This window comes from Gorilla gorilla, chromosome 15, assembly GCF_029281585.2.
Source record: "Gorilla gorilla gorilla isolate KB3781 chromosome 15, NHGRI_mGorGor1-v2.1_pri, whole genome shotgun sequence".
In the NCBI taxonomy this organism is placed as follows: domain Eukaryota; kingdom Metazoa; phylum Chordata; class Mammalia; order Primates; family Hominidae; genus Gorilla; species Gorilla gorilla.
This window is the reverse complement of record NC_073239.2, coordinates 11,547,039-11,562,518: the sequence shown is the minus strand read 5'-3', so window position 1 is coordinate 11,562,518 and position 15,480 is coordinate 11,547,039. Positions and strand designations below refer to the sequence as shown.

Here is a 15,480-nt window from a genome sequence, read left to right as displayed (position 1 = left end):
AGAGAAGCTGCTTTTTTACATGAAGAATTAACTTTGACGCTAGGTGTGGTGGCTCACGCCTGTAATCCCAGCACTCTGGGAGGCCGAGGGAGGAGGATTGCTTGAGCCCAGGAGTTCAAGACTAGCCTAGGCAAAATAGTGATACACTGATTCTACAAAAAATAAAAGGTTGGTGCAAGCCTATGGTCCCAGATACTTGGGAGCCTGAGGTTGGAGGATCACTTGAGCCAGGGAGGTCGAGGCTGCAGTGAGCCGTGATTGTGCCACCGTACTCCAGCCTGGGTGACAGAGCAACACCCTGTCTCAGAAATAATAATGATAATCTGTCTAATCCCTCTGTCATAAATATTTGTTATAATTTGACTAGGATATAAAGCAATTTTATTTGGAAAGAATCACTCTGTATAGGGCTATATTTTGTTTGAATCACTTTTTTTCCTTCAAAAAAAAATTTAAAAAGCCTAGACAGCCATATTATTCACGACCATCTGTTTTGGATCTCCTTTGTCACATCTAAAGACAGAATAGTAAGGTTAATCCATTTTGTAAATAAAAATTCCTGTTCATCCTAACTGCACATCAACTAAATAGAAAGCTAATAACTGTTCTTCTTCTATTTCTTCATGTATGTAGAATTATGTTTCGACTAGTTTATGTACTCCAATGTATAACTAAATTTCTGTAATTAAAATTTTGAGCAAAACTAAGTTATACAGTATATAATATATGCTCAACAGTTACTAAGCTGGAATTCTAGGTAAGTTAAAACAGATTCATAAAAAGTATAAAAACATTTTGTTATTTTTCTAGAAGCTATTCTTTAAAGATGTACTGACTAGTCCTTGCTCTTGAAAATATTACCATATAATGAAGGAGGCTTCTATTATGATAGGTCATTTATCATATACTCTGGTAAGTGTAATAACAGAGATAAAGTGCTTTAAGAGCAATACTATGATACACAAGTACTTTTTAGGTAAATCATTAAAACACATACATAAAATTACATTATCTTAAATTAACACGGGTTGGTACCTTTACATAACCTTAGCTATATAATGTTAGATGTGGTTTTATTTTTTTCATGCAAAGTGCAATGATAATAATAAAATTAATAACAGCCCCAACCACCACTCAAAATAACTTACGTGATATGAAGATAGTGTCTAACAGTTTCATTAAGAAAAGATCTAATGAATCACACTAGAAAAATGATGCAATCATAACAGAATATATTAATATTTGCCCCTAAACCAAGATCCCTGGGGGTGGGGGTGGGGGGGAATCATGCCTTATTCATCTCTAAGTTCCTAAAACTTAATAGACCAGGGTTCATGGAAAGCACTTTAAAAATGTTGACACCAGGTGCAATGTTTCACGTCTATAATCCCAGCACTTTGGGAGGCCAAGGTGGGAGGACTGCTTGAGGCCAGGAGTAGGAGACCAGCCTGGCAACACAGTAGGATCCCATCTCTACAAGAAATAAAAAACAAGCCAGGTGCAGTACTGTATGCCTGTAGTCCTAGCTACTTTGGAGGCTGAGGTGGGAGGATCACTTGAACCAAGGAGGTTTAGGCTGCAGTGAGCCATGATTGCACCACTATATTCCAGCCTGGGAGACAGAGCAAGACCCTGTCTCAAAAAAAAAAAAAAATGCTGAGTGATTTTCCTATGGACACAGCTGGTATGTAAAATAGTTTGCCAAACTTTAGTCTTTTAAATTTGTATTCATTTCTCTTGTCAATAGCTTTCTTAAACACTTTACTGATAATATTTGCAATTAAGATCAAATCCCTAATAAGTGCTGGCTCTAAGTGAAATGGGGTACAGGAAGAGGTAAGAACCAAGACTAAAGACTAACAAATGATTAAAAGTGAGATATACTGTCAAGGATTGTCTTGTTTTAGGAGTAAAAAAGTAGAGAGCAGGTGCCAAAGCCCCAAGGTTCCAGCATACGCAAGATGCTCCAGCAATAACAATAGGCAATATGCCTAACTTGGGGAAAATAGGATGGCTTTTGATAAAAAGAGGAAGGGTTGAGAAGGAACTAGGGCAATGGTAAGTGACTTTTTGCTAGCTCTGGGGAAGCAGTCATCTACATATTTAATGTATTCCTTTATCTGCATTAGAAAGGATAAGCAAAGTTTCAAGGGTGGAAGTTCAAATGCGGGTTGGGGAGTGGTTAGAATAGGATACAGGTACATTTATATCCAGTATGGTGCTATGTTTTTGGCAGAAGGATTCTGAACTCTTTCAAGTTTTGGAAGTTCTGTAAAGCTCTTAGTTACAAGTTTAAGGCAAAATCAGCAGAAATGTTTACAACATATTTTAGTAACTTTTACTCATCTATATTGTTTAGAAAGAGCTGTAAGTTAATGTTCATACATTTTTATACAAGTGAAGCAGATTATAGTGCTGGCAAAGAGCTGATACAGAACAGTTCTGCTCTGGCAAGTTGTTCTCCTTATTAAAAAAGAGAGAGAAAAAAAAGAACAGTTCTGCAATCTATCGTTACAGCAATGGTCATTCAAGAAAACCATTTTCTTGAGTTCCATTTCTTCTATGAAAGGAAACAGATTTTGCCTATCTGAGGAATGAAATTTAGTACAAAAATAATATATGTCTTTACAACAGGTTTGCGGTAGGTTGGCAGCTTAAATACTTTGGGTCAAGGAAATTAAAAGAACAATCATCTTTCATTAATATGTTTACCAGTGTTCTTTGGTATTCTGATTAATAAAAAGGTAATTATTATTATTTTTTGAGACAGTGCCTCACTCTGATGCCCAAACTGGAGTCTTGTAGCACAAATGTGGTTCATTGCAGCCTCAACCATCTGAGCTCAAGCGATCCTCCCACTTTAGCCTCTCAAGAAGATGGGAACACAGGCATGCACTACCATGTGTGGCTAATTTTTTTGACTTTTAGTAGAGACAGTGTCTCGTCATGTTATCCAGGCTGGTCTCAAACTCCTGAGCTCAAGCGATCCTTGCGCTTCAGCCTCCCAAACTGCTGGGATTACAGGCATAAGTCACTGGGCCCAACCAAAGGTGGTATTTGATGAAGCAAGCTGAATCCTGACCATGATTAATCTGTATTATAGTTACTTCTCATTTAGTAGTGAAGAAGCAGGAATGTGGGGGCAGTTTAAGTCAAAGAATACTATACTATACACATTATAAACCATAAACAATGTAGACCATGTAAGAACTTAACCACTGTACCAACAGAGAAGTAAAGACAAAACATACCCAAGTTATCACAATCAAAATCGTAAGTGGTGGTGGCTCTTTGAGCATTATCTGTTTGGTTTTCTCGTGCATCGTTTTTCATTGATTTCCTTATGTCACGGACAGATCTTCCAGTTTTCTGTTTTTGTTTGGTCTTTTCCCTGTTCTTTTCACCAGCCCTTTAAAAACAATTATATTATTTTTCCTTAATACTGATTCTCAAAAAAACAAAACAAAAAAAATCTTCATAAATAAATAAAAACCCCTCACATAAAGCTCTTTCCACCCAGGCAGGGTATCTTTAATCTTACATTATTAATCGTTCATGGCTTTCACTCCCTTCCTTCACAAAGAACTGAGGTGTAACATCTTAAGTCAGAGGTCTCAAATATGATCTCCAAACTGCTTCCTACTATATGCTCTTATAATTCCTACTTAAACTGATATTATAGGAAAACTACAGGACAATTGCCAGTTGCCTGTTTTTGTAAATGAAGTTTATTAAAACACTGCCATGCTAATTCATGTATATATTATCTATGGCTGCTCTTCTGCTACAAAGGCAGAGTTGAATAGCTGCAATAGAGGCAATATGCCTGCAAGAATATTATCTTTACAGAATATGCCCTTTACAGAAAAAAACTGCCAGCCCCCATTACCAGTTATTATATTTGTGCTGTGATTAAGTTTAAAGTCCGTATCCCCTATGAGCTCCACAAGGGCAAGAATAAATCAAATTCTTCTATCTTTCACCAGCATCAACTATAGTGTCTGTAAAGTAGCAGACACTCCATAACTACTGAGAAAATGAATGAAAAAAAAAGGAGGAAGAACTGCACATTAGTATTTAATAACTGCATGCCTTCTGAAGGGTAAATGATTAAGAGTTACTCTTTGACATATGTCAAAAGTTTTATTTTCCTTTGAGATTTACTAAATACAACAGAAGTTCTAGTAAAATGTTATTGCTTCTGAAACGTTTCACAGACCAAAGCAAACTTCAAAACCGGCATTTCAGGCGGGCGCGGTGTCTCACGCCTATAATCCCAGCACTTTGGGAGGCCGAGGCGGGTGGATCACGAGGTCAGGAGATCGAGACCATCCTGGCTAACATGGTGAAACCCTGTCTCTACTAAAAATACAAAAAAATTAGCCGGGTGTGGTGGCGGGCGCCTGTAGTCCCAGCTACTCAGGAGGCTGAGGCAGGAGAATGGCGTGAACCCGAGAGGTGGAGCTTGCAGTGAGCTGAGATCGTGCCACTGCACTCCAGCCTGGGCGACAGAGCCAGATTCCATCTCAAAAACAAAACAAAACAAAACAAAACAAACTGGCATTTCAAACAAACAAATACCTAAAACAGGTGCACTTAATTAAATGTAAATTGTACCTCAGGCCAGGCACAGTGGCTCACGCCTGTAATCCCAACACTTTGGGAGGCCGAGACAGGCGGATCACTTGTAGCCAGTTCGAGACCAGCCTGGCCAACATGACGAAACCCCATCTCTATTAAAAATACAAAAATTAGCTGGACATGGTGGCACACACATAATTAAATGTAAATTATATCTCAATAAAGTTGACTTCTAAAAACATAAAACAACATTTTACCTTAATTGTTCCAGAAAATTATCAATGTGCTCTTTCCAATTTTCTGGAAATCCAAACATAAATTTCCTTATGAGATAATTTGGATATCCTATTTAAGGATAAACAACAACAACAAAAAGTATTTAAAAGCCTAGAATTTTAAACAGATATCATTAATTCATTATATCATTCAAGAAATATGCACCTATTGCTTAGTATGTGCCAGGTACTATTATAGATATTCAGAATTCGGCAGTAAACAAAGCAGAGAAAAACTTCTATCCTCATGGAACTTGCCTTCTAATGTGGAAAAAAATAGCTAACCAAAAAGTACAATATCTTGTTTGTTAGATGGTTATGCAGGGACGGTGGACAGGTGTATCGATATGTTCATGGGGGAGTAGAGGGGTGAACAACAATTTAAAAAAGGATAATCAGGGAAGTCTTCAATGAAATAGCATCATTTGAACAAAGTGATTGAGCTATGTGGCAATACGGGGTTAGAATACTGGAAACAAAACATAAAGGGAAAGGCAAGAGTATACATGGCCTGTTTGAAACAATTAGGAGTCCAGTATACTTGAAGTGGCATGAGGGGGGGTTAGAACTTGGGAGGCCACTCAGATGGGTAACAGAGGCAGTAGGAAGCATGAGAGATTATAATATAAGGCCTTAGAGTCATTTTATAGAACTGGCCATTTACTTTGGACAAGATGAGAAGCTATGGAAAGATTCCAAGCAGAGGAGCTACAGGATCTAATTTACTTTAACGGGACTGCTAAAGCAAACTGCTGTTTTGAGAAGAACCTGTGGAAGAGCAAGGGGAGAAAGAATGAGACCAGTTAAGAGGCCACTGTAATGATACAGACAAATTATGAGGAAAGTCTGGACTACAGTGATGCTGCAGAGGTCTGAGTTTCGGATATATTTTGGAGATATATTAATAGGATGTACTGACACACACACACTGATGTGGGTATGAGAGAAACTGAGAATTTAAGGATGCCTCCAAGAATTCTGGCTACTGGACACATGGAAAGATGGGGAAGAATACAGGTTAAGCAAATTTAAGGGAGAAGATCAGGTTTTAGATTTATTAAGTTTGAAATGCCTACAGACATCCTAGTGGAGATGTCAAATAAGCAAGTGGAAAATGAATTGGGTACTAAGGGGAGAGGTCTTGGTTTGAGATATAAAATTGGCATTCATCATCATATAAATTGTATTTAATGACTAAAAGGAATCAGCACACCACACAGTGTATTAAAAGAAAGAGCCCCAAGCTACCCCATTATTAGAAAAAATGGAGAAATACACAAAGAAACTAAGAAGGAACAGGTAGTCAGGCAGCATAAAAATTGGAATATGGTATTAGAGAAGCTAAGTAAAGTATTTCAAAAAGGTAAGTATGATTAACTCTGTTCAAAGTGTATACTGAATGTAGCAATGTGGAGGCCACTGGTGACTTTGATACAGGTTGTTTTGGTGAAGAACTGGAGGTTAAAGAGAATTCAAGAAAAAAAAAGAAAGAAAATTCAAGAGAAATTAGATTTACAGAAGTAAATATAAACAAACTATATGAATTGTTTTGCTATAAATGAGAGCAATACTGGCTAAAAGGAGAAATGTGGTGAAAAGAGAAATAAAAAAAAAGGAGAAGGGAGTGTTACTGGAATAACGTCCTTGAGTAAAAGAGAAAATGAGAGCTAGTGTACAAATGGAGAGGCTGACATAGACAGTTATGTGCTAGTTCATCCATAATAAAAGCAGGTGCTAATCCAAGTAGGTGAGTAGATGTGGTAAAGAAATATCCTGATTGTTCCTCTTGCTCAGGTGCTCTGCCCTCTCCCCTACTTTGCCCATCTGAGAGAGGGTAAAAAGGAGGAGGTATTGGAGATTTGTCAAAATATGAAGGAGTCATCAGGAAGGTTGGGAGAGTGAATGAATTAGGGAAATATGGTAGGATACCAAGCAGCACCAAGAAACCACTAAGGGACTGTAACTTGTTGCTAGTAAACATAAATTTAGACTACTTGGATGTGTTTTTCTCCAGTTATATTCAGCTGTGTGCAAGGCATAGGTGGAAAATTAGGTTACACCAGGACTGGGGTGGTGCCAGGTAGGTTCAACAAAGAGAGGAATCAGGGAGTTAAATTATATTCTTATAACATAATTCCTTGTAAATAAGGAGTATTTCATTTGATATTTTAAAACTCACACAAATTAGGCTGGGCACAGTGGCTCATGCCAGTAATCCCAACACTTTGGGAGGCTGAGGTGGGCAGATCACATGAGGTCACAAGTTCAAGACCAGCCTGGCCAACATGGTGACACCCTGTCTCAAAAATCAGCTGTGCACTGTGGCACACTCCTGTAGTCCCAGCTACTCGGGAGGCTGAGGCATGAATAATCGCTTGAACTTAGGAGGTGGAGGTTGCAGTGAGCTGAGATCACGCCACTACACTCCAGCCTGGGCGACAGAGCAAGACTCCATCTCCAAAAAAAAAAAAAAAAAAACCCCAAGCCTCTTAACACTTCCGTATCCATTCCCTGGGGGCATATGTGGATCCTGTGCATGAAAAGGACTGGCCACAGGAAACCACGGGTGTTGTTCCAGGCTTATTTATCCACAGCTACCTGCAGTTGCTATTGCATCATTTTTTTGTGCCATGTTGGAAGTGGTCACGCACAGGACCAGCCTGGTGAAACCCCGTCTCTACTAAAAATAGAAAAATTAGTTGGGCGTGGTGGCAGGCACCTTAGTCCCGGCTACTCAGGAGGCTGAGGCAGGACAATCACTTGAACCCCAGAGATGGAGGTTGCAGTGAGCCGAGATTGTGCCACTGCACTCCAGCCTGGGTGACAGAGCAAGACTCCATTTCCAAAAAAAAACAAAAACAAAAACACATAGCTTATTAGAAATTGTCACTAAGAGTGATAAAAATCAGAAAAAAATTTACCAGTTTTATACAAGTTTTATATAGTATCAGTTGTTTTGATTTATTCATAATTTTAAAATACCTAATTAAAAAGTTAAAAAAATGTGTATTACTATGACAAACATGGTTAACTGCTTTGCTTCTTAAAATAACTTATCAATAATGACAGTCATTTACCTGCTTCTTTCATGGAAATTTGGTCTATCATGCCTTTTAATATATAAACGTTGCCTGATATAGTCCTAAGTTTGTTGTGCTCAATCCGCTCTATAATTACATTACTGTGCCAATATATGTTAGTGACGTCTCTAGGAAAAAAAAATAGTTTTGGTAAGGTCAAAATATTCATATAGAAATGTCTAACAGAAAATAATTTTACACTTTAGCTACAGCAACACTAAGAATGTTATTAGTCTAATTACAAAATATTTGAAGGCCAAACATTACAGCAGAACTCAACTGCTTGGCTATTGTAATCCTCAGATTATGTACCAAAAAAACTATATGGTGGCCAAACCATGTCCCTCCTACAACATATTATTAGTAAGGGAGCAGAGGCCTTGTCTCAGTATCTGATGCTGGCAATAAATACTTGCAGCTTCAGCTTAACTGATGCTAAGCTTCCAAAGAATGATCTCCCCGTTCTTCTCCTTCAGGGTCTATACTGTGTTAGCTTTTATGCGGAAAGTAGATTGGATCCAGCTAATCTGGTGTTTTTTCACCCTGGCTATACAGCCAAATGTTTTTACCTTTCATTTTGGAAGGTACCAAAAGAGGTTTAAGTGGGGAAAAAAGAAATTACTGTATCAAATCACTGACCCATAAATCTATTCTTCATATTTCTTTAAAGAATATGAAATAGAAAAAAAATACGAAGATGTATTAGATAAATGATGAACACTGTCCCATTCATCAGATAACTAATAATAATAAACATACTGATGATAAGCATGACAAATAAGGAAAGCAAGTTACTTTTCTTTGGTCAACTGGGATTAAACTCACACATTATACCTTAATACAGTATTATTTCTCTTCAATTCTCTTTTGCTTTATTTACTTATTTAAGAAACTTTTAAATAACACTCAAAAAGCACTGTTCTCTAGCCTTTCATTTAATCCTCAGCACGACTAACTAGGTAAGTAATACAATTATCCATATTGCACAAATGAAGAAACTGAGACTGACAGGGGATAAATAACTTGTCCAGGTAATACAGATAGTAGGCAGCAGCAATGGAATTCCAACAAAGGCAATCTACACTGCTTCTTTAATAGTAAGGAAATGGGCACAAAGCAGACAGATAAAGAATGGACAATACAGATTTTACACATTCACTTATAAACTTACATATGAGTACCTTAAACAGTTATAACTTTTTTTTTTTTTTTTTTTGAGACAGAGTCTCACTCTGTCACCCAGGCTGGAGAACAGTTATAACCTTTTATTACAAATATTTGTAGCACTAAGAAACTGGTCTTGAAGAATAGGAAATGGTGCTAATAGAGTAGCAGAATTAGGTAAAGCCCACTTACCTGGTGATGCTCTCACTTTAGGGAGAACCAGAAAGTGCCAATGATTACTTAATATGTAGCCGTATGGCAAAGTTTTAAGTAATTTTGATTCCTTTTCTGGATCAGTAATTTATATCTGGTTGTCCCAATTTAGATGTGAGAATCTGGACTGAAATGCATGTAGTAAATATTAACTGGTCATATATAATTAAGCAGATAATACCAGTCCACTTATTAGCACCTCAGACAAAAATAAACCACTATACAAATTTGAACTGTCATTATTTTAAGAAAAACTTGAGTAAACATGCAAAAACAAGAAAGCTGGTAGCAATCAACATGGCTAGGACCTGCACAGTAATTTTACTTTTTTGCCTTCAGTTCATAACCTTGTTAGGTCTTTGCTTTGTGGAGGATGCTATTTCTCATGCATTACCTCTTAAGTGCTTACACATAACTAAAGTTTTATTAAAAGAATAATGAAATAGTATACTTACATCAATTTTCCTTCTACACATATAGCAGTATTATTATTGATGCTTTTAATCATCCATTCCTGTAGCTGAACTACCTAATCAAGTATAAAACAAAGAACATATTTCCTGTATTACTTGCAGCACAAGCATTACAAAATTAACTTACATTAAAAGAAAAAACTTGTTTAAGTAATCCAAATATTCCTTAGTGCCATCGATGTAAGATTCACATTCTATTCTAAATAGCAATAGGTGAAATTCTTGTATACAATGAAACAGAAAAGAAAAGACTGAATTCAGGTTGTATTGCATTTGTTCTACAATCAAGAAGCAATTATACTTCAAATACTCTATCACCAAATCTCAACTGGTGGGGAAAAAAATCATGTAAAATCCCAAGGTACAGATTAAAACACGAAGTCCTGCAAAAAGCCCAGTAACTTGGAGTGAAAAGGAGTCAGCTATGTTTTGTCCTTAAAAAATTAAGAGTTTTTTTTTTTTTTTGTAAAGTTTAGACCTGTATTCCAATTTTCTACAAACTAAAAAGGTGACTGCTGGTAATCTAGATTTAATAGTATTTTATTCCAAAGTAAACATCTGAATAGCTCAGAGAACTCTTTATTATCTTACTACAAGTAAAATATCATTCTAATGGAAAACATTTTATGACAATCTATGCAAAGAAATTCTTGAATATAAATTTCATAAAATTTAAGATTGAACTACTTCTGATGAGAAAAAAAGTCAAAATTTATGGAATAATTTGAGTGGCAATTTACTTTATATGTAAAGTTACACATTTACAAATAAAAACCAATTCTCCAGTGGTAGTTTTATACTGAGTCAGGAAAAGACATTAAAATGGGACAGTTTTTGTTATGGCACATGTTGATTATGTTCATTTAAAAAATTATAGGTGATGGCTGGGGACAGTTGCTTAAACCTGTAATCCCAGAACTTTGGGAGGCCAAGTCGGGAGAACTGTTTGAGCCTAGGAGTTCAAGACCAGCCTGGGCAACAAAGTAAGATTCCACAAAAAAGTTAAAAAATTAGCTGGGTGTGGTGGTACACACCTGTAGTCCCAGCTACTGGAGAGGCAGAGGTGGGAGGATCACTTGAGCTTGGGAGGTCGAGGCTTCAGTGAGCCTCAACAGGTGATGGAACAAGACCCTGTCTCAAAAAGTAAATACATAAAAATAAAAAATTATAAGTAGGATAGTTTATAAGCCATGGGTCTCAGTAGTAATGGCGAGGGGATCCACCATCTTGTCTTACCCTCACCCAAGACACAGATATGGCTTCTGTTTTTAAGCCCCTTTTAAATGTTTCTTTCTGAAAAAAGTAAAAAATTATAAGTAGAACTTGGGGAAGTAACAGTAAATAATACTCTCTTTTTGCCTTCTCCCACATTTGGAACTACCTGAGATATATCAACGCACCAGTCAGATGGAGATAATAATCCTGTACCCATACTATTATACTGCTTATATAAGATATCAAAATGTTCATTCATTATTCATTCAACAAATATTTGTTGAGTTCTACACACTGTTTTAGATAGTGGAGATTGAGTGAGAAAGGAAACAGCTGCCCCTCTTAGGGCCAACATTCTTGTGTGTGTGTTAGCGTGGGGGGAGGAGGCAAGCAGGATAATGGCATCTAAACCAATACGAAAATGTCAGGTGGTGATAATTCCTATGAAAAATAAATAAAAGGCATTAGATAAATGAGGTGCTTTTTAAGACAAAACAGTCAGGGAACATCTTGGAAGAGAGAGCCGAATAAAGTGAGGAATGAGTCACATGGGTATCAGCAAGAAGATTCTTCTAAGCACAGAGAGTCAGCGCAAAGACCCAGGTAGGCAGCAGGGAAGGCATAATTTGAAAGGAGTAAGTGAGCGGGAATAAGTGGTGAGGTTGGAAATCTCCAGGATTAACTAAGTACAGCTCCGTAAACCATGGTAAAGGCTTAGTGCTTTCTATTGAGATGACAAGTTACTGGAGGATTCTGAACAGAATGACAAAATTTGATATTTTAAGGGACTGTTGGGCAGAGATGAGACTATATGAAGATTTTAGCTTCTGTCTGGAAAACAGACTGAAAAAGGAGAAAAGCAATACTGGAAGCAGGGAGACCACCAGGCTATAACAGTCATCCCTGGACTAGGAGGTAGTGGTTGAACAGTGAGAAGAGGCCGCATTCAGGAGAGTAGAGCCAATGGGATTTCTTCACAGTTTGGATGGGGAGCATGAGAGAGAAACAAGAGTCCAAGATGAATCTAAAATTTTGCCTAAATACTGGGGCCAATGGTATTACAATGTACGAATACAGGACAATGGAGAAGGTATGGTAAAGAAATCAAGAATAAGAATCTCACATTTTCTCACATTTTCAATTTGAGATGCCTATCTGATATCAATAGAAAAGTCATATAGACAACTGCACATGAGTGTGGAGTTGAGAAGAATTTTCTGTGCTGGAAACATATTGGAGAGCTATCAGCATAGAGATGGAATTTAAAACTATGACACTGGAAATACAGCCTAGAGAGTGCGTGTAGGTAGAGAAACATTTCTAGGGCTGATCTGCAGTAATTCCAACATTTTTAGGACTGATTCTGGGAAAAGGAAGAGGAAATAGCAAAGAGGACTGAGAAGGGATGGCCAGCAATGTACAGAAAATCAGGAAAGATCCTGGAATACAAAATATAAAGCGTAATACTTCTTTAGAAAGACATTTTGGGGCCAGGCGTGGTGGCTCACACCTGTAATCATTTCCTTTTACCTTAGGTGGTAAGGACATTGCCCTTTCAATTGCCCCCTCAATTTTCTCCCTACCTACATGCACTCTCTAGGCTGTATTTCCAGTGTCATAGTTTTAAATTCCATCTCTATGCTGATAGCTCTCCAATATGTTTCCAGCACAGAATATTCTTCTCAACTCCAACCATGAATACACAGACCTCTTTCAAAATGTCTTGCTATATAAGGGAAACAAAAAGTGGTGTAGCAGCTGGAGTTGGACAGGGGATAAAGGAAAGATGGGCCTTTGTTTGCATGTTTTTAAAAAATGCAGGCCATGTTTCAACATGTTTATATGTTAATGAGAATTAAAAAAAAAAAAAAAAATTTAGCCGGGCATGGCAGCATGTGCCTGTAGTCCCAGCCACTCGGGAGGCTGAGGCAGGAGATTTGCATGAACCTGGAAGGCGGAGGTTGCAATGAGCTGAGATTGTGCCACTGCACTCCAGCCTGGGTGACAGAGTGAGACTCTGTCTCCAAAATAAATAAATAAATAGATAAATAAATAAAGTTTAAATATTTTCCAATAATGGGATTTCTAGCGAATATATTGAGATCTAAAACCATAACTGGTATGTCACTCTTTAAAATATAGATGGCTACAAGGGAGGCTTAAGTGGGAGGATTGCTTGAGCCCAAAAGGCCAGCCTGGGCAACAGAGTAAGGCCTCATTTAAAAAATTAATTATTAATTAAAATTTAGATGGAATTTATACACAATCTCAATTTGATAACCACCATCATATATTTAAGAATTAACGGCTGGATGCAGTGGCTCACGCCTCTAATCCCGGCACTTTGGGAGGCCGAGGCAGGAGGATCACTTGAGGTCAGGAGTCAGAGACCAGCTTGGTCAGCATGGTAAAACCCCGTCTCTACTAAAAACACAAAAATTAGCTGGGCATGGTGGCAGGCGCCTGTAATCCCAGCTACTCAGGAGGGTGAGGTAGGAGAATCGCTTGAACCCAGGAAGCGGAGGTTGCAGTGAGCCAAGACCGCGCCATTGCGCTCCAGCCTGGGTGACAGAGGAAGACTCCGGCTCAAAATTAATTAATTAATTAATGGGCAAACCTTTAACAATTGGAAATTTTACACTGCATCTTCCTCCTTAAGCTTGTATTTCCATTCCACTTCCTTCAGAGAATTTGTCCTAATGTAACAGTTTAATGCTCTAAAGTCTTTTATTGATTACTCTGTATTTAATTTGGGAAAAATTCTCAAATCTTCAGATGCTACAGTTCCTTTCTATCTTAATTGATCTAACTATTTTAATAGTACCGTAAGTATCAGAAAAAAAAGACTAGGAATGAATTCAATGTTCATCACCAAAGGGAACAAGTAAATTACTGAAGACTACACAACTAGTAATAGAGCAAGATAAGACTTAACACGTGGGTCTTCTTACATTCAACTCACTGTTCTTTTCACTATGTCACACTGTCACTGCAGTAAATAATAAAACATGATAATGAAGACACTGTTAATAATGAAGCATACAGGTTCAAATCCTAGCTAGAAAAAAAATAATGAGAGAACATTAAAAGCTCAAGCTCTTGAAGAACGGGGTAAAAATAGAAATAAATATCTGTCTTAAAAGTTTTCCCACCTGATTTTTTTTAACTCCATTTGTAACAGTTTGAAATATTCTTGGAGGAGAAAGCTTTGAAATATTTCTTTTTGACCTTCGAGGTATTGTTATATGAAGTCTTGGTGTTGCAAGTACAATTTTACATGTATCTTTCATGGAACCTGGAAGACCTGTCTCTCCAGGCACTGTTTTTTCATTTCCTTCCTTAACTTTCTGTTGCGAAGTCCCTTCTGTTGTCCTCTCACTATCAGAAACCATTAACAGACTGCCATTTTTAATACGAACACAATTAGTACTGAGAGTCTCAGCATTAGTATTTTGAAATTGTTCATCAGTAGAATCAACGCTTTCTAAAACAAACGTGTCCTTTTTGGACTCAGTGGTTGCAACTATACTCTCCTTTGAGTAAAAAATTTGTTTAGCCAACTGAGCTCTAGTTAATGTCTTGTTTGGGGCTTCTGCAGCCAAAAAATTTTTCTGTTCTTGGTTCAGAGTTGGAAGTTCTGCAAAAAATACAAAATAAAACAAAACAAAAAAATTACAGAAGGATCACAGGAAATTAAAAGAGATAAATTTAGGTTAGGAACGTTCCACCCTCCCGCCCAGTCTTTCTCTGAGTGTCTCTTTTACGATTCAAGCTTTTGTCCACAGCTAAAGTTTAATGCCCACACAAGGAAAGTAATTACCTAGAACATTTAACAATATATTTAAGTAACAAACTGAAAACAAACCAAAAATAGTTTACCGTAAGTTAAATTGTGCAGTGGTGCTTTCTTTTCCTGTTGGCACTGAATCTTTTGTTTGACCGGGAGGAAAATATCATTATTTGATGATTCTAGAGGAACTCCTTGGACTGACGCTAAGGTTTTATTTTTTAAAGAAAGAAGAAGTTGAACTGTATTAGTCACTAAGAAAAAAACAGCTTTTAAAATTCTTGAAATAAAGACACTTAGATTTAGTAATGATCAGACCAGTATAGTACTTTTGCAATATATGACAGTTACATATATTTTTATATTTTTGGCTGTATTATCTTCTCATATATTTACCCCATTCTCTATACCAACATTACGGTGAGGAAGAATTTTTTAAAACCTTCTCTGAACACAACCCACCAGCTCTAGACAAAAGTATTGGACTTAGAAACCTAGAGATCTGAAATTCTGGTGCTGCCACAAATTGGATATGTATATGTTAAGATTACAATATAAAGTTTCACCCAGTCTTGAAAATTCCGATTCTGTTTCTGGTTGCTGTGAATTTCTAAAGCATGAAAGATAGTCGAAGAGTTGTAACTTATTCTTTAAAAATTAAAATGTTGAGATGCAACAGCAGACTCAGCCAT

The 15,480-nt window shown here is 37.1% G+C and overlaps 1 protein-coding gene across 2 annotated transcripts in view; it reads right to left on the bottom strand.

Annotated features, from left to right (window-relative positions):
- MIS18BP1 (MIS18 binding protein 1) overlaps window positions 1–15,480 on the bottom strand; it is a 51,038-nt gene that overhangs the window by 24,641 nt on the left and 10,917 nt on the right. For both annotated transcript variants that reach the window (XM_004055122.5, XM_055361857.2), the window contains 6 exons: window positions 14,881–14,994; window positions 14,154–14,638; window positions 9,769–9,842; window positions 7,934–8,064; window positions 4,839–4,926; window positions 3,252–3,409 (listed from right to left, as the gene is read on the bottom strand). In XM_004055122.5, the coding sequence (XP_004055170.5) occupies window positions 3,252–3,409; window positions 4,839–4,926; window positions 7,934–8,064; window positions 9,769–9,842; window positions 14,154–14,638; window positions 14,881–14,994 (1,050 nt within the window). The remainder of the gene's footprint in view (window positions 1–3,251; window positions 3,410–4,838; window positions 4,927–7,933; window positions 8,065–9,768; window positions 9,843–14,153; window positions 14,639–14,880; window positions 14,995–15,480) is intronic.